Below are 23591 nucleotides of genomic sequence, written 5' to 3' on the forward strand. Positions count from 1 at the left end.
AGTGTCAGGGCCTTGGGTGCCTCAGGCCCTGACAACTCCAGAGGCCAAAACAGACCTGAGTGCCAGGGAGCACTTCCTACCACAGAGGGGACCAAGCAACATGGAGGGGCAGCTGGGGTGGCGGTGCATGCCTAGCATCCAGCATTCCGGAAGCTGAGGCAGGAAGACCTCTAGTTTGGGGCCAGTATGGGCTACCTACTATCTAGATCTATCCCAAAAAAACGTTGAGCAGCGGGGGCTAGGGATTTAGCTCAGCGGCATAAGTGCCTGCCTTGCAAACAGGCAGTCGTGAGTTCAATCCCTGGTACTGATAAAAAACGAAAAAGACAAAAAAAAAAAAAAAAAAAACGTTGAGCAGGAATGAGAGGAAGGCTGGCAGCTCTAAGCAGCACAACCAGTCCAAGTACACAGCCATGGGGTGGACCCCAAACCCGACCCCCTGGGGCACAGAAGGGGTTCAGCCCCAGGCCTTTGACAGGTTCCCCAGGAGGGCAGCAGCTGCCAAGTGCTCCTCCTGACTCCCACACATGTTGGCCCTTTTGAAACCTAGGAGGGCCCTCGATAGCCCCACCTGAGTGAGAAAATGACACAGGCATTGCCCAAAATTGTACAAGAGGGAAAGGGCAGTCTGGGATGTGAATGCACGCTTGTAATCACAGCACTAAGAAGGTGAGGCAGGAGGATCGCCATGAGTTTGAGGCCAGCCCTTCAGTGAGTTCAAGGCCAATCTGAACTATATAGCGAGATGCTGTCTTAAAAACAAAAGGGGGCTGGGGATTTAGCTCAGCAGCATAAATGCCTGCCTTGCAAGTGCATGTTCATGAATTCGATCCCCAGTACCCATTAAAGAAAGAAAAAAAAAAAAAAAACTAAAAAGGTTTTCTGGTGGGGCCAATGAGCCAGGGGCAGGGCAACTCATGCATGTGTATCACCAAGGTTCACCAGAAAGTTAGCCTACCAGACACTAACACTCCAGCAGTTCCCTAGGGTGGTCCTGGCAGACAATAGCATCTGTGCCCACGTCTGCCTCGAGCCTTTCTCCGGGCCTGAGTTCTCAGGGCTCGCTCCTGGCCTCAGGTCTAGAAGACCATCACTGCACCGTGAGCTTCTGTACTTCCCTGTGTGTGGTCTCCAGGGTGGCCCAAGGCACTCCTTTTCATGTTATTTGGAGGCAGAATCTCTCTAGGTCACTAGATGATGCAGGCTGGCCTTGACCTTGCACTCCTCCTGCCTCAGTCTCCTGGGCTGGGACTCCAGATGTGTGCTGCCATGGCTGGTAGGGTTTGTCTTCAGGAATCCATAGGCAAAGTCTCCCCTGGCCCTGCCACGGGCAAGGGAGTGCTGACTGGCAGGCAGGAGCACACAGTGCAGGCCCCCACACCCATGTTTCCAGCTGCCATCATGGCAGGAACTGTGGGCAGGGCTGTCACCCCTGACTCCATCTCCTTGCCTGGAAATGGGACCAAACCCAGCTGTCAGGCGGGGTGGGAGCTGTGCCTGGTGAGCTCAGCCCTGGGTGCCCCAGTGCTGGGTTCCAACCCAGGTAAGCGCTCTCGCCCTGATCAGGGCCCCCAGCCAGTCTTTTCCTTTCACAGGGTGCTCTGGCTTGGTATGTCCAGGCTTGAGCTGCAGCTCCAGCTCCCACAGACACCCAGAGTGGAGGGGTGACTTCTACCTGACATCCCTTTCTTCCTATCTGTTGTCCTCAGCCAGCTTCTCCAACATTCTCCAACTCTTCTCCCTCCTAATTTTCTTCCCCTTCCCCTTTCCCTCCCTCCCCTTCCTCCTCCTCCTCTTTCTTCTATGTCTTTTTGAGACAGGGTCTCACTATGCAGTTCAGGCTGGCCTTGAGCTCACTTTGTAACCAGGCTGCTCTTGAACTTGGCAATGATCCTCTTGCCTCAGCCTCGCAAATTCTGGGATTACACATATGTGCCACCATGCACGGTTTAACCTGGTGCTTTTTCCCCCACAGGTTTTTGTCCTTTAAATGTCATACCAATCCAGGAAGGTGTCCTCAAAGAGGGGAGGTGGGAGAGATCCCAAAACTAGGAGCACTGATCTTCCCAGGATGCTTGTCACATCTAGTGTTGACAAAGCCACCATTTGTAACTTGATGGCAACAACCCTTCTTGGCATTCAAACCTCATGACTTGCTTTTCAAAGTGTGACTGCAGGATTGTTGCTGTTCACTCTGAGGTCACCCACTTGTCCCTGAAGCCCCTGGGCCCTGCCCTTGGGTACCCTGCCAAGGACCCTGTTATCATGAGGTCTCCAGTTGTACTTCCTGAGCTCTGAGCCCAAACCGACTCCAAATTCCCACAGCCAGGAGTCATAGGGGTGTCCTAGGTGTGTGCACGGGTCAGGAGGCCTCAGCCCTCCACAGATTCTGGCCCTGTCAGCCGTGCCATGCATGTGTCACCAGGAAGGCTGCCCTGCCAGCCCAGCATCGAGGCCAACAGGGCTGGGCGGCAGTTCCAGGGCCCAACAGGAAGCCAGGACCAAGGATGCCAGGCAGGTGTGCACGGGGAGACCTGGCCTCCGTTGGCTTTTGCTTTCCTCTCTGGAGTAGGCAGCCTTCTGGTCACCCTGCGAGGCCACTGGGGCACACAGCTGTGTCCATCCCTCTGGGACCTTGAATCCTTCATCCGACACCGTGTCCACATGTGACCACACATGCAAGTGCACGCCGTGTAGACCTGGCCATGGGCCATGGTGTTGACACTGACAGAAGCCCTTTCTTCCTCCTCTTGTAGAGCTGGGAATCAAACCCAGAGTCTTGTGCATGTCAGGCGCTCACTCTGTCACAGAGCTGCATCCCCAGCCTGCCCCTCCTTTTTGAGCCAAGATATCTCTAAATCACCCAGGCTGACCTTGAATTCTTGCATGCAAGCAACTCTCCAGCCTTAGTCTCCCCAAGCTAGGACTGCTGGCAGATGCCACTATGGCCCAGACTTTGTTTTGTTTATTTTTGTTTTAACTTTTCAAAATGTAAGCAAGAGCCAGGCGTCAGATGGCACACACTTGTAATCTCAGCATTCCCTAGGCTGAGGCAGGAAGATCCCACATTCGTTCCCAGCCTGGGCAATATAGTGACTTATTGAAACCTATCTCAAAATACAAAGGGCTAAATACGCAGCTCAGGGTAGAGGCCCTGGATTTATCTCCACTGTCACACACACACACAGACAAGTGCACACACACGGGCCAGGGAAGACTCGTCTCTGCAGAGCAAGCCCTACCTGAGCCATGGGGGCCCACCTAGAGGAGCAGGAATTTCACAGACACGTGCACTGCTCTGGGCTCCCCTGCAGACCCCGCCGTGCCCCTTTCTCCAAGGGTCCAGAGCCTGGGCCCGACACTTTTGCCTGCTGCCTTCCACTCCTCATTCCCCCAAGCCAAGGACGCCCCGTGCTCAGGAGCAAGCTCTGCCTCCTTCGTTCTGGGCTGAAAGAAACAGTTCTCCCCCTGCCCCCGCCCTCGCCCCTACCCCCGCCCCTGCCTCAGAGTAAGTCTCCTAGTAAAGACCGGGCCAGGGCGGGCCGGAGTGCTGTGCGCAGGAGCCCTCCTGCAGCGCTGTCCGTGAGGACGCAGCAGCAGAGCCACTGCGGGATGGCAGGGAGGCACCCCGCTTGGCCAGGGCGACCCTAGGACCCGGGAGCTCGCCGCCTTCTGGGGTCTGGGGCTCTGGCCAGAGGGGCAACGCCTCCCACTTCGCAGCTGCGGTGACTACAGTGACAGCTCTCAGGCAGACTGTCCCAAGCTGAAGAGCCTCCAGGCGCCGCACAGCCTCGGTCTTTCCCTTTCATCCATCCATCCACCCATTCATCCATCTGTGCATCCATTCATTCATCTGTCCATCCATCCATCCGTTAGTCTGTCCACCCATCTGTTCATCCATCCATTGTCCACTCATTATTCATCTGTCCGTCCAACCATCCATCAGTCCGTCCACCCATCCATCCACCTATCCACTCATCCATCCACTCATTCATCCATGTGTCCATTCATCTGTCTGTCCATCCATCCATCGGTCTGTCCATCCATCCATCCATCCATCCACCCATCCATCCTTTCATCCATCTGTCCCATCTACCTATCCATCTCCACCCAACCATCTGCCCATTAATTCATTCACTCATCTATCTGTCCATCCATCCATCCATCTGTCCATTCATTCATTCATTCTTTCATCTGTCCATCCATCCTTCTGTCCGTCTGTCCTCCCATCCATCCATCCATCCATCCATCTGTTCATTCATTCATTCATTCATTCATTCATTCACGTATTCATTCGTCTGTCCATCCATCTGTCCGTCCATTCATGCACTCATTTATTCAGGGGTCGCCCTGGCGCACCCACTCGCCGCTAGGTGAGTGGCAAGGAGGAGGGGACCCGACGAAGGGGCACAAGGCTCGCCCAGCGGTAACCTAGGGGCTGCTGGCTGCCCAAGCGCCCTGCTCCTCACCAAGCCAATTCAGTGGACATGGAGCTCACGAGGGGGCGGTTGGAAGGGCAGAGGGTGGGGGTGGGCGCCCCGTCATGCCCTCCGGACCCCCAGGACCCGCCGGTCCCCCGAGGGGAGCCCCTGGGCCCTGCCCAGTGCGCTGGTCGGGGGCAGAGGCGTCCCAGGGCGCGGGGGGCGGCGGGAGGACGGAGGAAGCGAGCGAGGCCCGGCGCACAGCCAGGTCGGGGCCCGGCCCGACCAGGAATAGAAACTCAAGTCCGGGAGAAACAAATGCCTCGGAAAACAAGGCCTGCGGCTGACGTCACGGACGCGGCCGCCCCGCCCCCCCGCAGGCCGAGTGACCCCAGCAGCCAGAGCAGGGGCGCGCGGGGGGAGGGGGAGGGGGGGACGCCGGGGACCACGGCCACGTGTGCCGCCCCCAAGGGCACCTGTGAGGCAGGGACTAGCGAGATGTGGCTTTGTTTTGTTTTGTTTTTCTGTTTTGTTTAACAGGGTCTCCCAGGGGCCGGGGATTTAGCTCAGTGGCACAGCGCCTGCCTGCCAAGTCCGAGGTCATGAGTTCCATCCCCGGTTAAAAAAAAAAAAAAAAAAAAGACAGGGTCTCCCTGTGTAGTCCAGGCTGGCCTCAAACTCGCGGCAATCTTCCTGCCTCAGCGTCCTGAGTGCTGGGATTATAGGCATGCCCCACCAATGTCTGGTTTGTTTTCCTGTTTTTTGAGACCGGGTCGCATTGTGTACCAGGGTGGTTTTGAGCTCACAAGGATCCTCCTGTCTCAGCCTCCCAAATGTTGAAATGTTGGGATTATAAATGTGTGTCACCACATCTGGTCCAAGGATTCCAATTTTATTTTGTTTTTTTATTTTGGGTTCCTATTTTATGGGTGAAAAAATTTGAATCTTGGCCCAGGCTTCTGTAAGTGGCGGAGGAGTGCGGCTCTGCAAGACTTCAAGGTCACAGGGAGGTGGGGTTCTGGGCTGCGGTCTTAGGCAGCAGAGCTGGGCACGGAGGAAGACGGGAGGCTGAAGATCGCCCTGGCGGCTATGCGTGGGAGAAGCGCGTCCCGAGGGCAGCGCAGAGCGTTTGGGAAGGACAACCAGGAGTTGGGGGCTTGCTGCGCGGCCTTGCGGGGATGGGCAGTGGTGGCGGTGGCGCTCCGCGCTCAGAGGTGGCTGCCGTGCTGAACCGGGCGTCTGCCTGGAGCCTGGTCCTGTTACCCCTAGTCCCCATGCGCATCCCCCGGGCTGGGGCGATCGTGACGGAGCTGAGCCCATGGGACTCTCCGGCCGGGTGTCCCCAGGACGGGGGCCTTCTCCTGGGACCTCGGAACAAAAAGGACCTGGGAACAAAGAGGACCTGGACCGGAGGGCAGGTGGCGACCACGCGCTCTCGCTGCCAGCCCGCGGCCGCCGGGCGGGAAGGGGCCTCGGGCGCCCTCTGGCGGGAAGAGACCTCCCCAGGGCGGGGAGCAGCGTCCTCTTCCGGTGCTGCGGGCCGTGAGTGTGCGTGTCTGCAGCTGTGCCTGTGCACAACCCGTGCGGGTGCCGCTGTGTGTGTTTGTGTGCACAGCGGACTGTACCTACGTGCGCAGATGCGTCGGCGCGTGCAGATGTGGCTGTGTGCGTGGTGCGCCTCCGTGCTCAGATGTGTGCGCATGGAGTGTGCGTGTGTTTCTGTGTGTTCGCGTGGGTGCAGGTCTTTGCCGGCGGAGGCATCTATGCACACAGCTGCTTCCCGGGCGCGGCCCTGTGGGGTGTGCGGCGAGCTCTCGGGGCTAGCTGTGCATGCCTGCAAAGTGCAGGAGCGCCTGAGGAGCCTACGGTGTGGTCCAGGAGGCCTCCCCGGAGGAGGTGGCCAGAGCTGAGACTTGCACGCGCGGGGGGGGGGGAATGAAGAGCCTTATGCAGATGGGCAGGCTGGAGTGGTGGGGGGAAGGGGCTATGGATGGACAGCAGAGAATCAGAGAGGGGAATGGGCGCACGGGGGGGGGGGGCCCCTGCATGGGAAGCAAGGCCAGAAGGTCCCAGCTAAGCCTGGTGAGACGTCCGGGCGGCCAAGCTTGCCTGTGTGCAAGTCCAGTGTGGAGGGGGACAGAGTCTGCACCCTGAGTGGCCCCACCTGCTGCACAGGGATGCTTGGGACCAGGACACGCTCTCCGGGGTGCCCAGCTCTGCTGCACACACCTGGGTCCTGGCCGCGGCCAGCAGGGGCGTCCTGATGCCAACTCCCGGGTCAGCGGGTCCCACGCCTTGCCAGCTGCAGCAGCTCTGGGTGTCCCTTGTGCTATCAATGCAGCCTCTGTGGTCCAGAGGGTGGGCCGGGAAAGGCCCTGGGCCCTGGCCAGCCTGGTCCCCTCGCCGGGTGGCACCAGACTGACCTCGGCACCAGCCTTGGGGTCTTAGTGACCATTTGCCATTCTCAGGGCCCGGTGCCGGGGGACACGCAAACGTACACACGCACACTCCCCGGGCCTGACAGGTGCAGCTTGGCTTCCCTTCCACCAGCCTCCTGCTCCAGACCTACAGGCTGACAGTGCAGCTGCTAAGGCCCTCTGCGTTCTCCCCAGTGGTGCCCTGGCTTTTTGAGAGGATTCTGGAGTCCTTGCAGCCTCTGCCCACTCAGGTCAAGGCCCTCTCTCCACCATCTCAAACAACACAGGTCCTCGAGGATGTGCCTGGGTATGGTGGCCCAATCAGGAGGCTGACGCAGGAAGAGGAGTGCACATCTGAGACCAGCCTGGGCTATGTATCCAGACCCTGTCTCAAATATATAAACATGTAAACATATAAGGGCTGGGGATTTAGCTCAGCAACATAAGAACCTGCCTTGTAAGCAGGTGATCCTGAGTTCGATTCCCAGTACCGATAAAAAAAAAAACCATATAAACATATAAATATATAAATTTATAAATAAGTAGATGGCACATCCTACCCTGCCCCGGTGGCCCAGCATGGTTGTGCAGGAGTCCAGCAATGCCTTCGCAATGGGCTCTGCTGCTCCCTGCCACCTGCCTGGCCACACGGAGCGCAGCATCCCCTCTGTTTCATGGCCAACCAGCAGGGCAGCTCTCACATGCCCTGGACACAGCCTAAAAAGCTGGGACAGATAGGGTTGAAGTGGCTTCTAGGTCGGGGTGACCCCAGGACCTCTGCCCAGGCCTCTAGAGACCCCTCGTGGTGCATGGCCTTGACTTTTACAGTCTACTCTTCGATCTTCCCAGGGCGGAGAACCGTCCATGGTGCCCATTGAGTCCTGGATGAATCCCCCTTCTTCGAGGTGTGCTTGGCTCCATGGCCCTCCTCTCTCTGCCCCAACCCAGCGTGGTCGCCTCCCTGCTGCTCCAGTCAAGCTCAGCCAGGCCCACTAGGGGTGACCCCTTTCCTCTGGGCACAGGTGCTGGCAGGAGCTGGCAGCCAGGAAAGCAGAAACTGAAGATGGAGCCTGGGCCCCCAGCCCCTCCCCAACCGTGCTCGGACGGAGGGAGGGGGCGGCAGCTGGGCCTGTCAGCTGCACCCACAGAGCGGCAGGTTGTGGGCGCTGGCAAGACGGGCTGCAAGGGGAACGCCCTTCCCAGGCGCCCCCTGGCTTTCGCGGACTCCCCACAACGTGGCTCAGATTCTGAGAGATGAAGGTGCCTCCCTGGCTTCCCCTGGGGCCAAGAGCCCTGAAAGGGACCAGGGGCTGCCCTAGACACAGGCCCTTCCCTGTGCTACTGAGGAGCAGGCTGGAGACCGGCACGGAGAACCCAGGCCCAGACCAAGACACAGCCCAGAGCGGGGGCGCAGAGGGAGGGCACAGTCCAGGGGGGCTTCTCCACTAGCAAAAGCTCCTGCCAAGCTGCCCCCAGCCTGACCCATCCCCTCTCCACTCATGGATTTGGGGTTTGTGTGCAAACAGCCGCTGGCTCTTTGTCAGCCTCTGCTGTCCAGCCCTGCCCGCTGTGGCTCAGAAGCCTGGGCCCTGGAGAACCAGCCCACCCCCACCACCCCCACTCCCCGTCCAGCCGAGTCCAGACACCAAAAAACCCAGAGAGGGTGAGCAATGGAGCCAAGTCACAGCGCCACACCTCCCCACCGGCTCCCTAGCCACAGCTGCTCCTGACTGTCCCCCGTGCTGGCCCCTGCTTCTGTTGTGGCACTGCTCCCTCACTTCTTCCCCTACATCAAGAACTGCATATGCCTGGCTGAGCTTGACTGGAGCAGCGGGGAGGCGACCACGCCAGGTGAGGGCAGAGAGAGGAGGGCCATGGAGCCGAGCACACCTCGGAGAAGGGGGATTCATCCAGGTCTCAATGGGCACCACGGACGGTTCTCCGCCCTGGGAAGATCGAAGAGTAGACTGTAAAAGTCAAGGCCATGCACAGTGAGGGGTCTCTAGAGGCCTGGGCAATGGTCCTGGGGTCACCCCGACCTAGAAGGGGGGGGTTCGTCAGCACAGCACCTGCCTGCTGCCTGGCAAGCATCAGATCATGAGTTCAATTCCCAGGAGAGACATACAAAAAACAAAACTGCATGTGAAGTAACTATCTAGTGTGGTAGTGCATGCCTGTAATCCCAACACTCGGGAAGCTGAGGCAGGAGGATCGTGCCAGAGTTTGAGAGTAGCCTGGAGACCCTGTCTCAAAAAACCAGAAAAACAAGGAAACAAGTGAAGTGCCTGTGTGCATGCCATGGAAGAGGCCAGGTGGTGGGCAGGGCTGGTGGCAATGCCGGTCACAGCGCTGTGCACTGAGGCACATGGGCCCTGTGGATCACTGAGGCACAGGGCAGGAAGGCAGGCAAGGGGTACAGACTTGGTACAGTGCATGGTGGGGTCAGGAGGGGGTGACACCCACATCTCTGACAGATGTGGCAGCTGTTAGGGTAAGAGGATCCCAGGATGGGCAGGATGACCCCATGGGAGGAGGAAGGGGAGAGGCAGAGGTCTCATCCTCTTCTTAAGAGAGCTGAGGTGAAGAGAGAGGACCCGGGAGGGGAGGGGCAGCAAGGTCGTGTCCCCTGACTTGTGTCCCCTATGTTGGGGCTGGAGGCTGGCAGAGGAGGAGCTGGTAGAGGCTGGGCTTGTGCAGATGGGTGTCATGGCGCCAAGCAGACAGTCTGTTCTTCAGAGTATGTTAGCTCTCTGAACCTTACTACAGGTCTGTCCCCTGCCTAATCCTTGATGGTGACGCCAAGCTGGGTGTGGTGTGCACAAGTATAATCTCAGCACTTGGAGGCTGAGGGGAGGATTGCTTTGGGTTAGAAGCCAGCCCAGACTACCTAGAGACAGCTGTTCTCAAAACAAAACACAAAAGAAAAGTTGACACCAATCCTGGAATTGTTCCCACTTCACAGATGACAAAACTGAGGTTCCAATGAGTGACAGTAGCTCCATCAGCCTCAGGCTGGGCCGTGGCAAGGCCCGGCGCTGTATCAGGCCGTGATGCACGCAGGCCACCACTGCGGGCCACCGTCCCCGAGCCCTCAGAGCGAACTGAAGGGAGGCCCAGGAACAGCACTTGCGACCCCAGGTCAGCACAGGATGAACCCCGGAGGCTCTGCAGCGGGAAAGGAAAGGGGTCGGGCTGCACCACGGTCCAGCCCGGCCGTCTCCTGCGGCTTCGGCCCTGTACTGCATCCGTGGGCACACGAGTGTGCAAAGCCACGCACCGACGATGCCACGCGCGGGGAAATGCGAGCCGGAAGTCGCAGGGTCGGGTCCGCAGCGGCCCCAGGGCAGAGCGAACAAAGGACGCAGCGGGCGGGGCGGAGCGGCCGGACAGTGATTGGTGGCGGGCCGGTGATTGGCGGCCGCTGGGGGCCCGTGCCGAACCGTCATTGGCCGCGGCCTAGGGCCCTCGCGTTCGCCCCGCCCCTCACTACCGAGCCCGAGCCCCCGCCATGCACACGACGCAACGTTTGCGCCGCGGCGGCGCGGCCTGGACCCGCATGCACATCCGGCCCCTTGTCCCGAGAGCCCCTCGCCGCTCATCTCAGCCCGGTCACGAAGCTCCCCCGGCAGGCTGTCCGATCGGGGGGTCCTGGGCTCAGACATCGGGCGTCGGTAGACCGGGGCGGAGCAGGGTACGGGACGGGCACAAGAGGGTCAGTGTGCCCACCTGGGTAGGGGCGAGGGCCCGGAAAGTTATCCCAGGGTGATGGCTGGGCAGGTGAGGGTCAAGACAAGGGATATGCAAGAGGGGACGGGCTCGGGGTAAAAGGAAACAGTGGAGGAGGCTCGGGTGTGAAGGGAGGGTGACTGGATGGCCAGAGCCCTGCAGCCCAGAGGGACGTGGCGTCCGTGGCTGAGCCAGAGCACCGAACGCGGCCCCCGCGGAGTCGGGGACACCAGTGTTAACTGAGCTGAATACCAGCCTGGGCACAGACGGGCCAGGGCCTTCCCGCTCCATCCGATCTCCCAGCTGCCTGGGAGGAGGGTAAGGGAGGGGCTCTGGCCGGGCCGCCAATCACAGCCGCCGCTCCGCTTTGAATCCAGACTGGCGGGCGCGGGCCACGGGCCACCAGGTGTACGGCGCCCTTTGTGTCCCCGCTCCCCCCACCCTGCGGGATCCAGTCCTCTGCGCAGGCCTCCCTCTCCCCATCCCTAGCGCCAGGATCCCAATCCTCAAGGGACCGAGACCCCCGCTCCTTAGAAGCCACCAAGGGCCCGCTGGCTGGCGTAGAGGGTGGGCAGAGAGCGGAGCCCAGATCGCAGCAGAAGTCCTGGGCTGGTCGGGACGTGGGAACCAGGGAAGGGGCCCTGGGCAGCTGCGAGGATCGGACGGAGCCCCCAAGGAACATGGGCGTCGAGTCTCTCTGCGTGCGTGTGCGCGTTGCGGCGTGTGCGTGACGTGGGCGCGGCCCGGGTACTGTGCCGGGATGGGGGGCTGAGGGAGTGGGGTGCCCCGGGGAGGAGCCAGAGACAGCACTGCGGGTCTCTATCCTCTCCAGAAACCCCACCACCACCTTCCGCCACGATTGGCCATGGCTCTTATGTGTCCTCGTCTAGGCCACCGCTGATTGTCCCTGCCATCTGGCTGAGCCAGCCCGCCGTGAAAACTAGGCCTTGTGTCCCTTCTCTGCCAGAGTTTCTGAAGCCTTTGCGGCCCTGGACTCCGCCGGGCCACGCTGGAACCTCTCCTTGCTGACGGCACCTCGGTTTCCCCAGTCTGTCAGGTGGCAGACAGGCTTGGCCCGGGGGGTGTTACGCGGCCCAGAGCCATCCCCGCACCATGTGACCCTGCCGGCCACCCTGGAGGGCGCAGTTGTGGGTGTTCAGCCCCTGCAGAACGCGGAGCCCGGGAATCACTCTGGTCGCCTCGTCACACTACCGCCAACTGCCCAGTGATCCCTGCAAAGCCGGCCACATCACGGGACGCGGTGGACACCCAGGTGTCTCTAAATGTTCGCGACCTGGTACCCCGGCCAGGACCCCCATGCACTCTGCAGTATGGCCGAGCGGCCCTGGACCGGTGTCCTCTTCTCTGCCGCCTCCCCCCCCTACACCCTTCCGCAGGCTTCACAAAATGGGCGCGGGAGGCCGGGAACCGAGAGTGAGGTTCTCAAGGGGGCAGAAGCGTCGCCAGTGCTCACATGCCCCCTTCTGGTTGTCGTGCGCACTGCGGGCCTGGGCCGCCCAGGGGTTATCCAGGAGCCAGGGCACCCGAACCATGAGGGGTGGGGGGGCAAGGTGCGGGGCCAGCGCCCCGCCGAGCTCCTGCCCAGCGTGCGTACCCCGAGCGCGGGCGTGAGCTGGGCTGCGCGTGCAGGAGGCCGAATGCTGGCCCTTTGGGACAGATGGCGGCTGGCTCTATCCTCTGGCCATGTCTTCGTGGGCGGAGCCCTATGTGTGCGCGCGCACCCATGCCGCTTTAGAGTGCTGTCCCCTCTGTGTGTGACGGTCACCAGGGCCCTGAGGACCTGGGCCAGGGAAGGCTGTGGTCTGTCACTACCCCACTCTCGTTGATAGCTGGGACTCTGCACACCCTCTCGGTGGCCGCAGGTGAGAGAGTGAGTTTCTCCTGTCGCTGTAGGAGTATTCACAGCGCTGGTGTGACCTGCCTGTCGTCATTGCACCTGCCCTGGCAAGACACCCGCTACCCTGTCCGCGCCCTAGGTAAGGAGGAGTCACAGGCCCTCCTTGGCAAACACCTCCCTGGTCACCAAGTCCTTGTCACCCTGATTGTCGACCTGGGCTGGTTAAGTGGACAGGCAGGAGAGCAAATCTCCCTCGCATGGAATTCAGGCAAAGGCTCACTCCCCAGAGCCCTTTCCTGGTCTGCCCCTTGGGCAGGTCTTGCCTCCCAGGCTGAGAAGGAAAGGCAGGCGTGCCCAGAAGGCGCATGCTCGGTGATGGTTGTGGTGTTCGCTCCCAGCTCGGTCTCTGTGTGGTTCTTCTGGACCATGTATACACCTGTAATACAGGACACCCTGCAGTACGTTTTTGGAAGGGGAATTATTTTTCTGAGATGGGGTCTTGCTATGTAGCCCAGGCTGGCTTTGAACTCAGGGATTGCAAGGTATGCACCACCACCAGCTACAGCCAGCAGTTCACCTGTGCCGGGAAGCAGTTTCCATCTCTCGGGCTGCACACCTCTCTAGCCTGGTGCAGACTCTGACACAGACCCAGGTGACCCGATTTTCCAAACCCCAGACAGACACCTGGTCTAAACCAGTCCGGACATCTGCAACAGGTCCTTACAGCGTTCCCCACTTTCTGGCCTGGGCTTGTTCGGCCACCTGGGGGAGCTCTCTGCACCCTTCTGTCATACTGAGGCGTGTGTGTTTGTTTGTGTGTGTGTGTGTGTACATACACATACTCCCTAACTCCCAGCAACCTGGCCAGGAGTTAATGGCTGGCTGCCATGTAGGCCCAGGTTCTGGGTGGAGATGCCCAGGGTGGGGGCAGCTGGGAGGTCAAAGGAAATGTGGGGATCCCTGTTGGCTGAGGAAGAGTGACACACATGCTGAGGATCCCAGGATTCCCACATCTGCCCCTTGGGCTGAAGCCCTGTGAAGCACTCTGGGAAACATCACCCGACTATCAATGGAGGTGCCATCTTGGTCCAGCAGGGAGGGCCCCTCTTGGCTGCTCTGTTTCCAGACATGCCTCTCACCTTCTACAAAATTTTTTGTTTTTTGTTTGTTTGTATCAGGGATTGAACTCACAACCTCATATTTGCCAGGCAGACCCTTAAGCCGTTGAGCTAAATCCCCAGCTCTCTTTTTTTTTTGTTGTTGTTTTTTTAAATCTTGCTATATAGCCCAGGCTAGGCTTAAACTTGCGTCAGTGCTCCTGCCTCTGTGTCCTGAGTGCTAGCATGACAGGTATGCAGCACCACACTGGCTGACCTGAATCCTAGAGGGTGCAGAAACTTGCCCAGGACCACTTAGAGAGGCAGCTTCAAACTGGGGTCTGTCTCCCTCTCCTCTCTTGGAGGGTAAACATCAGAACTGGGCCCCAGGTGGACCAAGGGTCCTGTGAGGAAGATAGGCGCAGAGGGACAGGGAAAGCCCTCCCTGAAGGCTGGCTGGCAACTGCGAATGAGTGGCCATGGAAAGGGAGAAGGCTGGGAGGGGACCAGGGCCAGAGAAGGCTGGGCTGGCAGCAGGTCTTGGCCACTCTCCAGGCACCTGGGTGTGACTGGTCTCTAGGGAAGGAATGAATATCCTAGTATACACCAGGCCACCTGGGGCCCACACCCAGGTGCTGGCCTTCACCTCCTTCTGTCACTGCTGACACCAGGTCCCTTTCCAACAGCTCACTCAGAATCAGAACTGAGTCTGAGGTGGGGACTCACTTGGGATCTCAGTAGTCACTAGAAAGGCCGAGGCAGCAAGCCTTCTCTAAGTTCCAGGCCAGCCTGAGCTGCATAGCCGGACCTGTCTCGGGAAAAAAATGCAGCTTGCAATCTGGTTGTGGCAGCAGATGAAAGGGAGGAGAATGTGCTGGAAACTGTCCCCAGGGAGTAACAGGGATAGCCCCTGGCAAGCCTCAGCTGGCACATTCGCTGAGAACCACCAATCCCACAGGTGGCCACTCTCCCCAAAAGGGGACTCTCTACATGTAGAGGAGGGACCCCTCGAAGGTGGAGTTGCCCAGATATGCTGTTTGGGGAGGAGCAAAAAATACAAATAAATACACTGCCCTTACAGGAAAAAGAAAAAAAGATAAATTAACTGGGTTCAAAAATAAACTGAAGCTGCCTGCCTCATCCTACAGACTCCTGCTTCAGCCTCCAGTGTGCTGGGATTACAGGCGTGTGCCACCACACCCGGTTGCCTGGTTTAAAATTTAGAAAGGAGGACGGGCTCCTGGGTTCAATCCTTAGCACCGCCAAAACAAATACACAAGCAGCCTGGGACCTGCAGGAGCCTTGGGAACAGAAACAGAAACTTCTAGTCACACAACTCCTCCACTTCCCCTCCCAGGGCCACCCCATGAGTCACCCGAGTATCCCCTTCGGCCAAACAGCTCCCAAGGCCGTGGAAACAGGGTGCTGCTTCTGTGCCCCGGGTCTGGCAGGCTGGGGGATCCCACAACCACAGCACAGCTGGGGAGGAGTCCGGCCGAGCAGGGATGCCCCGCGCCAGGACAGTGAGGCCAGGGGGCTTTGCCGGCCCCGCTCACCGCCATGGTCGCCGTGACCACTAGGGAGTGTCCCGGCCTCGGAGCACCACATAAGGAAATGTTTGTGTCTCCAGCCGCAGCTCCCCCATCGGTCCCCACCCAGGCCACCCGCCCCAAGGCTGGGCGGGACCCTGAGGCCCCGCCCAGAGGCCGAGACTTGGGTGGTGGAGTAGAGACAGGAAGTGGGCGGGCTGGGACTGCTGTCCCCTGGGGCACTGACAGGGTGGATCCCGGGAAGCCCTCGCCCCGCCCCTCGAGGCGGTGGCAGGGACTACCCAGGGGCCACACGGTCCCCAAGGAACTGGCTTTTTTCCCCAGTGCTGTCACAGAAGCAGAGGGTCCATTCCCTACCCTGCCCGGGATTCGGCAGGAGACCCCGCCTTCGGGATGGTCCTCTGGAGGGCGGGGTCCTCAGTGGGTAAAGACAGAGAAGTCCCCACCAGATGCTGCCTGGTGTGCCCCCAGGCCCAGGCGGGCTGGAAGTGACAGCCAGGCACTGAGTGTTCCCAGCCGGCTAGGCCTGGCTTCCTGGGTGATCCAGAACCACAGCTGATAGGGATGCTCGGCCGCAGAGAGCACTCAGGATGTCCCAGCCTGAGGGACAGCTGGGTGACCAGGTCCTCTGCCCCCTGCCCGGAAGGTTCCCCCTGCTGGCTGGGAGTGTGGAGACCTGGAGATGACCGCTGGGCCTCTGGAGACACTCCTTTGTGAGGAGGGGACGTGCCACCCATTCATGCCCACTCCTCTCCTAATGCAAGATGTAAAATCCAGCAGAGATAAGTACCTGTAGTTCCAGCTACTCAGGAGGCTGAGGCAGGAGGATCACTCAATCCAAGGTTCAGGCGGGCCTAGTATGAGCCACAAAGCAAGACTTTGTCCCTTCTCCCAAAACAATCCTTTGGGTGACAAAAAAAATCTTCATCTCAGATGGAAGTGGCATGGCCTGCACTGCAGGGCCATCCATGTGGTGGTAATCATTCTGTTTTTGAGACAGGGTCCTGCTGTATAATTTAGGCTGGTTTTGAACTCATTGTGTAACCCAGGCAAGGCCTTAAACTCACGGCAATCCTTGCCTCAGCCTCTCAAGTGCTAGGATGACAGGCATGTGCTACCATTGCTGGCTCATTCTCTCTCTTTAAACCTTTTCAGACAGGTGGTAATGCTGTGGAGATGGGGTTCCCATGGGAAGGCAGTAGCACCTCTGAGGAGTTGGGGTTTTTTAAATTTTTTCGTCTTTTTCACGGGTACAGGGGATTAAACTCCTGACCACACACTTGCAAGGCAGGCACTTATGCCACTGAACTAAATCCCCAACCCTCAGGTTTGGTTTTTTTGAGATGGACTCCTGCCATGTTTCCCAGGCTAGTCTTTACCCCTGAGCTAAAGTGATCCTCCTGCCTGCCTCAGGCTCCCCAGGCAGTGGAACTACAGGAGCACATCGGACTGAGAGTTTTTAGATATTTATTTATATGGTTGGCACTAAAGACTGAATCCAGGGCCTTTGCACTGAGCTACATACCAGCAGCCCTTTAAAAATTTTTCTCAGACAAGGTCACTAGAGTTGTCTAAGGGCAGCCCAGTGGTCCAGGACACAGTGCAAGAAACAAAAACAACAGCCAAAAGCCTGTCCCTAGGATCAGCTAGCAGAAGTGAATATCCATTGCCATGGGAACTTTGTCATTGCTCTCTGACGCTTCCCAGCTACTGAAGCTGCTGGTGATGGGGGTTCCAGCGCCCCTGGATCCGATGCAACCGAGCAGGGGCTACATGTGTGGAGAGCTCCGGATCCCCGAGAACCCGCGCCCCTGCTCCCAGGAGGTCCCCGCGGGGTTAGTAGCCTAAACCTGGTCTCTCCCCTTAGCAAAGGCAGCTGAATCAGGAAGTCGCAGTGAGCCTCGTTGCTGCAGCTTCTCCCCAAGAGAGCACCACGACGCCCTGAGCTTTTTCTGGTCCCCATGGCCCTGGCTCTAAATCACTGCCACTGCGTGTTCCCTTGCACAGGTCGGGTTGCCGCCACAGTCCGATCACTGGTGAGGACAGGAAAAAAGTTAAGGTAGAACGAGTGGCGGGCCGCGTAGGCTTTGTACACCTCCTAGGCCTTGCAAACCCAGGCTCACGCATGCACGCGCCCATGCACGTGCAAAGGCGGGAGGGAGCAGCACACACGTGCGGAGCGCGGCGCGAGCGCTGCTGCCTCGCGAGACTCGGACTGCGCGGACACCCACGCGTGCCCGGCAGCGGGCAGAGCACACGCCGCTGTGCGTGTGCGCTGAGTGGCAGTTGCGACGCCATGCACGCGAAGGGGCGCGCCAAGGGCTCCGCACGCCCCAGGCCGTGCACTTGCCAGACGTTTAGACACTGCCGCGGCCGCAGGCGCCATTTTCGCACCCCAAACACCTTAAGAACCCGGAAGGTCCGGGAATCTGGCGAGGCAGCCTTTGTTGCACCGGTTTCCGGGCGTCCATCACGCGGGTCCCGGCAACGTGCAGAAGCGCGAAATGGCGGGCAGGGGCGGGGCGAGCGAGAGCCACGCCTACTCTGGCTCCGGCCCTCACGCGTCCGTCCCCTGCGCAGGCGGAGGGCGCAGCGCGCGTTCTCCGACGCGCACCGGGACACAAAGGGCTGAAGGGAAAGCACGGAGGGTGGCCGACGTCTGTGAAGCGGCTCGTGGTCGGGAGCGGCCTGGAGCGGATTCTCAGAGCCGGGCTCGCCGGAACCGCTCGCCGTGGCGTGGGCGGGGCCCTCCGCGGTGCTCTTGCTCCTCCCCTCCCTTTCCACGCCCTTCCCGCCCCCTCCCCCCTTAACGGGCTTGACCGCCTCGCGCGCCACGCCAGGCCCCGGCGTGCAGCGCCCTGCGTGCACGGGGCCTCCATTTTCCTCCCGTGGCTCTTCTGGCGGTGCTGGCCACATGCCCTGAGTTGGGGACTCACCGAGGCGCTGGCTCCGAGCTACTTCTCGCCGCCGGGCGTGGAGCAGGCTCAGTGGCATTGTGACCTCGGACTCTGAGCTTGGTGCTTCAAGTAGGGAAGGCCGGTTTTGAGGAAGTGCCCAAAATCAAAGAAGTGCAAGTTCTGTTGACATTTGCTAAAAGCGGTGACCGGTGTATGGTTTTTAAAACATTTAAATTGGACCTGATGGCACATGCCTGTCATCTCAGCACTAGGGAGGCTGAGGCAGGAGATTCGCTGTGTTTTCCAGACCAGTGTAAGCTTCATACTGAGTTTGAAGCCAGCCTGAACTACATAGCGCGACTTTGTCTCCAAAATAATAAAGTATTTTAACGCTGGACAGGGTGGGACATGCCTGTAATCTCAGCACTTGGAAAGCTGCGGCAGGACGATCTCCAAGAGTTAAAAGCCAGCCTGGTATCCATAGTGAAGTCACAGCCACCCTGAACTACAGAGACCAGTGCTACCGGGCCTCCCTCAGTTCTTCCCATGGGCTCACCTAACCAGAACCCTTCCGAGCCTGTTTTTCTAGTTTACTCATAGAATGCACCCTGCTTGATTACTCGTTGCAGTACAAATCAACTTCTTCATTCTCCAAGTAGGGCACCTGAGCCGCCTTGCTTGACACTTGCTTGACACCTCTTTTATTATTGAGAAGACCGCAGCGTCTTTCTTGTTAGAGGTGGGAGGACCCAGGATGTGACTGCAGGTTTCACAGGAGACCCTGACCACCTGTTCCTCTATCAAGTCACGGATTCCACATAGGCATTTTTCTTCTTCTTCTTCTTCTTCTTCTTCTTCTTCTTCTTCTTTTTTTTTTTTGTCTTTTTCGTTTTTATTGGTACCAGTGATCGAACTCACAACCGCACACTTGCAAGGTAGGCGCTTATGCCGCTGAGCTAAATCCCCAGCCCTGCACATAGGAATTTTTCAAGCATTACTGCAAAATGAAAAAGGCTCCAGCGATATGTGAGGTCATTGCCTTGTCTCCATTTTTTAAAACTTTACAAAATCCCTCAGCCGATACAGGCCCTCTGCAAGAGCTGAGAATGGAGCCGGGTGTGGTGGTGCATACCTGTAATCTCAGCACTTGGCAGGCTGAGGCAGGAGGATCTTGCAAGTTTGAGATCAGCTGGGCTACAAGTGACCGTAAGCCCAGCCTGAGCCGTGCAGGGAGATTCAGTCTCAAAAAGACACCCACCCACCCCACCCCACCCCCCCAAAAAAAAAAGCTGGATGCAGATACGTCCTGGCAAGGGGGTGAGTGGATGGTGGGAACCAGCAGAGTTTGGGTGGATGCTTATTTTATTTATTGAAGTAAGGTCTTCCAAATGGCCTTATGTAGGGCACACTTCATAAACCACAAATGACGTCTGCGTGTGGTTATAACTTGGACTGAAGGCAGCAGCTCTACAGCTCTCTTCCATATTACCATACCAGCCAGGGATGGTGGGGGCAAGGCCTGTGATCCCAGCACTCGGAAGGGTGAGGCAGGAGGATTGCCTTAAGTTCAGGCCAGACTGGGATACATATAGTGAGACCTTGTCACAAAGCAAAAAAGATGTTACCAGATCCCTACAGAAAGAATCACAAGGCAGCCCTCAGAGTGCTGAGCAGAAGCGGGCAGCCCCAGGGGGTGATCTGGAAGGCGGTTTCTCCTCCCCCTCTCCTTACCCTTGCTTCCAACTTGCTTAGGGTTGCATTGTGGTGTGGATTGTCAGGAGTTGCCCTAACTGGTATACGATTAAGACCCTTTTTTTTTTTTAAAGACTAGTCAAGTGCAGTAGTGAGAAGGGGTAAAAGAGTAGAACAAGGAGTTCAATCTGTACTGACTGTGAACAATCAATTGAGATAACTCACTACCTTCGGACCAGCCTTGGCCCTTTCTTTTTTGAGCACAGTTACTGGCAGGGATCAGGCCACAGCCCTCCCCTCAGAGGCCCTCCTACACCTGGACTTTTTCTTCATGATCTTGGGGCTTGAACCCAGAGTCTTCACCAGGAGCCACAGCCCCACCCCCTCCTAGCCCTTTTCTCACACTTTTAATTTTGCCGCAGAGTCTCTCATGATCCTCCTTCCTCAACCTTCTGGAGTGATGGGATTATGGGTGTGTACCACCCCTAGGGGCTGAATGTGTACTCTTCTGGTCATCTAGGTTGAGACTATTTACCCATTTAAAGTTCAGGTCCATTTCCAGCATCCTGAGCAGGTAGAAGCTAGTTAGGGCCAGGGCTGGGAACTACCTCCCACATTGCAAAATGAGTGAAAACCTAGGCAGAGTCCAAGTCCCCTGGCGCCCCATCCTCCTCTCCCCGACAGATGCCCTTTGTCCCTGATGTAGGGGATGCCACCCAGTAGGGAAGGATCCCTGAGGTTCAGGTCCAGCCCGGTTTGGGGCTGGAGCAGGAGACTGGCCCGAGCCCAGCCTCTCGGACCAGCAGTGACACCTGTACCCCTTGAGTACCTTCCTTGATCCCCTCATCTGTTTATGGTGCTTGCGACTGCCACTACTTTGTGGTATTGGGGTTCAACCCAGGACCTTTCTGCTGAGCTGTGTCCTCGGCCCTTATCTTTTGAGACAAGGTCTGGCCAGGTCACTCAGTTGCCCAGCCTGGCTCCAGCTGGGACCCTTCTGCCTTAGCCTCCCAGAGTGCAGGATCACAGCCAGGCAGCCACACTTGCGACAGATGCTGGCAAAGCTGGACAGGCGGGAGCAGGACCTGTCCTCCGGACTTGCTGGCTGGGAGCCAGGGGAGGAGGTGTTGGAAACCCAGGCCTGGGCCCACCATGCACCAATGGGTCCTGAGGATGTGGCAGATGGCCATCCACTGCCCCTGTAACCTAGCCAAGGCCCATGGTCCCAAGGCGGAGGCTGGAGGAGAGGATCTGGCCCACCTCTGGCCCTGGAAGCCCTCCCCAGGGAGCAGGGTGAAAAATTACTGCCAGGAGACCTGCTGTTCAGTCACCCTAAGACTAGTGTGGCACAGGGTTTCCATCACCAGTCCTCCCTGTTTTATTGGTTTTTTTGTTTTTAATTCTGAGACAAGGTCTTGCTTAGTTGCCTAACCTGTCCTTAATCTTGGGATTGTCCTGCCTCAGCCTAGTGAGAAGCAGGATCCCAGACAAGTGCTCCACACCCAGTTTCTGCGAGACCCTCTTAACTAAAAATGTCACTGAGAATGTTTGTGCCCTTCCTGTGTCCTCTTTGGTAATTTTAAGCCTTCAGGCTAAGATTTGAGGAAAATCTTGTCTTGTTAATTAAAGTATGTTTTTTTTTTTTTTGCCTTTTTCCTTTTTATTGGTACTGGGGATTGAACTCACAACTGCCTGCTTACAAGGCAGGCGCTTATGCCGCTGAGCTAAATCCCCAGCCCCTGTCTTGTTAATTATAAACCCATTTCCTGCCTCTGCTCCACAGCTGACTAGTATTTGAGAAGAAGAATATATTCAACATTCTCTTAGTCTTAAATGTATTTTAAAAGGCTCAGATTGGCATAAATCTGTAATCTACTTACTGAGGCCCAGAAAGGAGGACTGCAAATTCCACTGCAGCCTGGGAAATTTAGCAAGACCTTGTCTCCAAAAAAAATAAATTAATAGGGGTTGGGGATTTAGCTCAGCGGCATAAGCGCCTGCCTTGCAAGCAGGCAGTCGTGAGTTCAATCCCTGGTACCGATAAAAACGAAAAAGACAAAAAAAACAAAAAAAGAAAAAAAAATGAAAAAGACAAAAAAAAAAAAATTAATACAGAACTGGGATGTAGCTCATCCCATGAAGGCCCTGGCTTTCAATCCCCAGTGACTCCCCCTGCGTGGGAAAACATGGTACCAAAAACAAAAAGTCAAATCAAAACAAATAAAGAGAAAGATAAAAAGAAGACAAAACCATAATTTGAACCAGGTGTGGTAGTGTGCACTAGTAATCCCAGCACTCAGGAGGCTGAGGCACGAGGATCGCTGGGAGTTTGAGGCCAGCCTGACCTAGAGAGTGAGACCTTGTCTCAAAACCCCAAAATATAAAAAGAAAAATTGAACAAGGCATGGTAGAGCATGCCTGTAATCTCAGCATTTAGGAGGCTGAGGCAGTAGGGTTACTGCAAGTTTAAGGCCAGCCTGGGTTACATAGTGAGACCCTGTCTCAAAAAAGAAAATAAATAAATACAATTGTACTTTCACTTTGAAAAAACCCCACAGCTTCAGGACACAGTTATCCAGGGTTACAATGCCTTTGCCCCATCCCTGAAACTCACTCCTGAATTTTTAAATCTTAAAAAGATGTACTGGGGGCTGGGGATTCAGCTCAGCGGCATAAGCGCCTGCCTTGCAAGCAGGCAGTCTTGGAGTTCGATCCCCGGTACCGGTACCAATAAAAAGGAAAAAGACAAAAAAAAAAAAAAAGATGTACTGTATTTGGATTGGGCCAGGTGGTTCACCTAGAAAGTGGGCCTTTCACCTGCAAAGGGAGCATTTATCTTCCAGCTTGAGAGAGGCCAGGGCCTTTCTGATCAAGATTGAGCCCCAATTTCTGGAAATTCACAAATCGTTCCCATTTCCACCCCAAACCACATGACCATTCCCAGCTGGTCACCCTAATTTAGTCTTTTCTGGGTCCCACCTCCCTAAGGTGTATTACCTCTCTTCCCTGTAAACCTCTACTCCTCAGATACTTCTCTAGGGGTTTAGAGGTGTAGGTGTGGTGGTGCATTCCTATAATTCCAGCACTGGGTAGGCTGAGGCAGGAAGGTCACCGTGAGTCCATGACTCATCTTGGTTACATAGCAAGACTCTGTTTCAAAAAAAAACAAACCAAACCAGAGCACAACTTCCTCAGTGAGCTGAGCTGAGGTGCCCACCTCCTCTTTTGGGGTCCTCCTTGGATCTTGTCCAGCATCACTGTTGGTGATGTGCACAGAAGTCCCCTGAGGGTTGCAGTTCCCAGCCACCAGCCCTGGGTGGGGGCCATATTGCCAGCCAGCAGGGTGGGCCAAAGGCTGTGGGCTACACCACAGTCTCCTCCTATTTTGTCTTTTCCCATACTGGGCCTTGAACTCAGGGCCATCACACCAGTGGCCCAAGCCATTTTTATTTTATGGCTTCTTTTTTTTTTTGAGACAGTTTCACTATGTTGTTCAGGCTGGCCTTATAGTAATCCTCCTGCCTCAGCCTCCTAAGTGCTAGGATTTTTTTTTTTCCTTTTTATCATACCTGGGATCAAACTCATGACTGCCTACTTGTTAGGCAGGCGCTTATGCCACTGAGCTAAATTCCCAGCCCCACTAAGTGCTAGGATTATAGCCATGTGTCACCATGCCCTGCTCTATTTTTAGGTTTTTTAGATTTTGAGACAAAATCTTGGTAAATTGCTAAAATGCCTAGGGTTGGACTCCAACTTGTGATCCTCCTGCCTCAGCCTCCTAGAAGTGGGGCCCACCAAGCCTGACATGTGTTTTGAGACAAAGTATTGCTGTGTAGACCAGGCTAGCCTTGAACTTGCAATCATCTTCCTGCCTCAGTCTCTGAGTGCTGCACTCTTCCCTTGGTCACTCCCCGTTTCTCCTCCTCCTCCACT

The 23591-nt window shown here is 57.1% G+C and overlaps 1 protein-coding gene across 2 annotated transcripts; it reads left to right on the forward strand.

The window, feature by feature from the left end:
• The first annotated feature begins 8919 nt into the window (after positions 1 to 8919).
• LOC134473272 (uncharacterized) lies at positions 8920 to 12883 on the forward strand. 2 transcript variants are annotated; one of them, XM_063237111.1, is made up of 2 exons: positions 8920 to 10550; positions 11455 to 12883. In XM_063237111.1, the coding sequence occupies exons 1-2, from the start codon at positions 9889 to 9891 to the stop codon at positions 11591 to 11593; spliced, it is 801 nt and encodes a 266-aa protein (XP_063093181.1). In that variant the 5' UTR covers positions 8920 to 9888; the 3' UTR covers positions 11594 to 12883. The 2 variants fall into 2 exon arrangements, with proteins under 2 accessions (XP_063093181.1, XP_063093182.1); XM_063237112.1 differs by having other exon boundaries at positions 8921 to 10529.
• Positions 12884 to 23591: the final 10708 nt, after the last annotated feature.

Source organism: Cavia porcellus, unplaced genomic scaffold, assembly GCF_034190915.1.
Source record: "Cavia porcellus strain 051 isolate PalLab524CR breed Dunkin Hartley unplaced genomic scaffold, mCavPor4.1 scaffold_26, whole genome shotgun sequence".
Classification (NCBI taxonomy): Eukaryota; Metazoa; Chordata; class Mammalia; order Rodentia; family Caviidae; genus Cavia; species Cavia porcellus.

Excerpts from the sequence above, each read along its gene's own strand:
- LOC134473272 (XM_063237111.1), top strand. The coding sequence starts at position 9,889 with ATGCACGCAGGCCACCACTGCGGGCCACCGTCCCCGAGCCCTCAGAGC. Across the intron at positions 10,551-11,454 it reads TACGGGACGGGCACAAGAGG|GCCACCGCTGATTGTCCCTG; the intron begins GTCAGTGTGCCC and ends GTCCTCGTCTAG.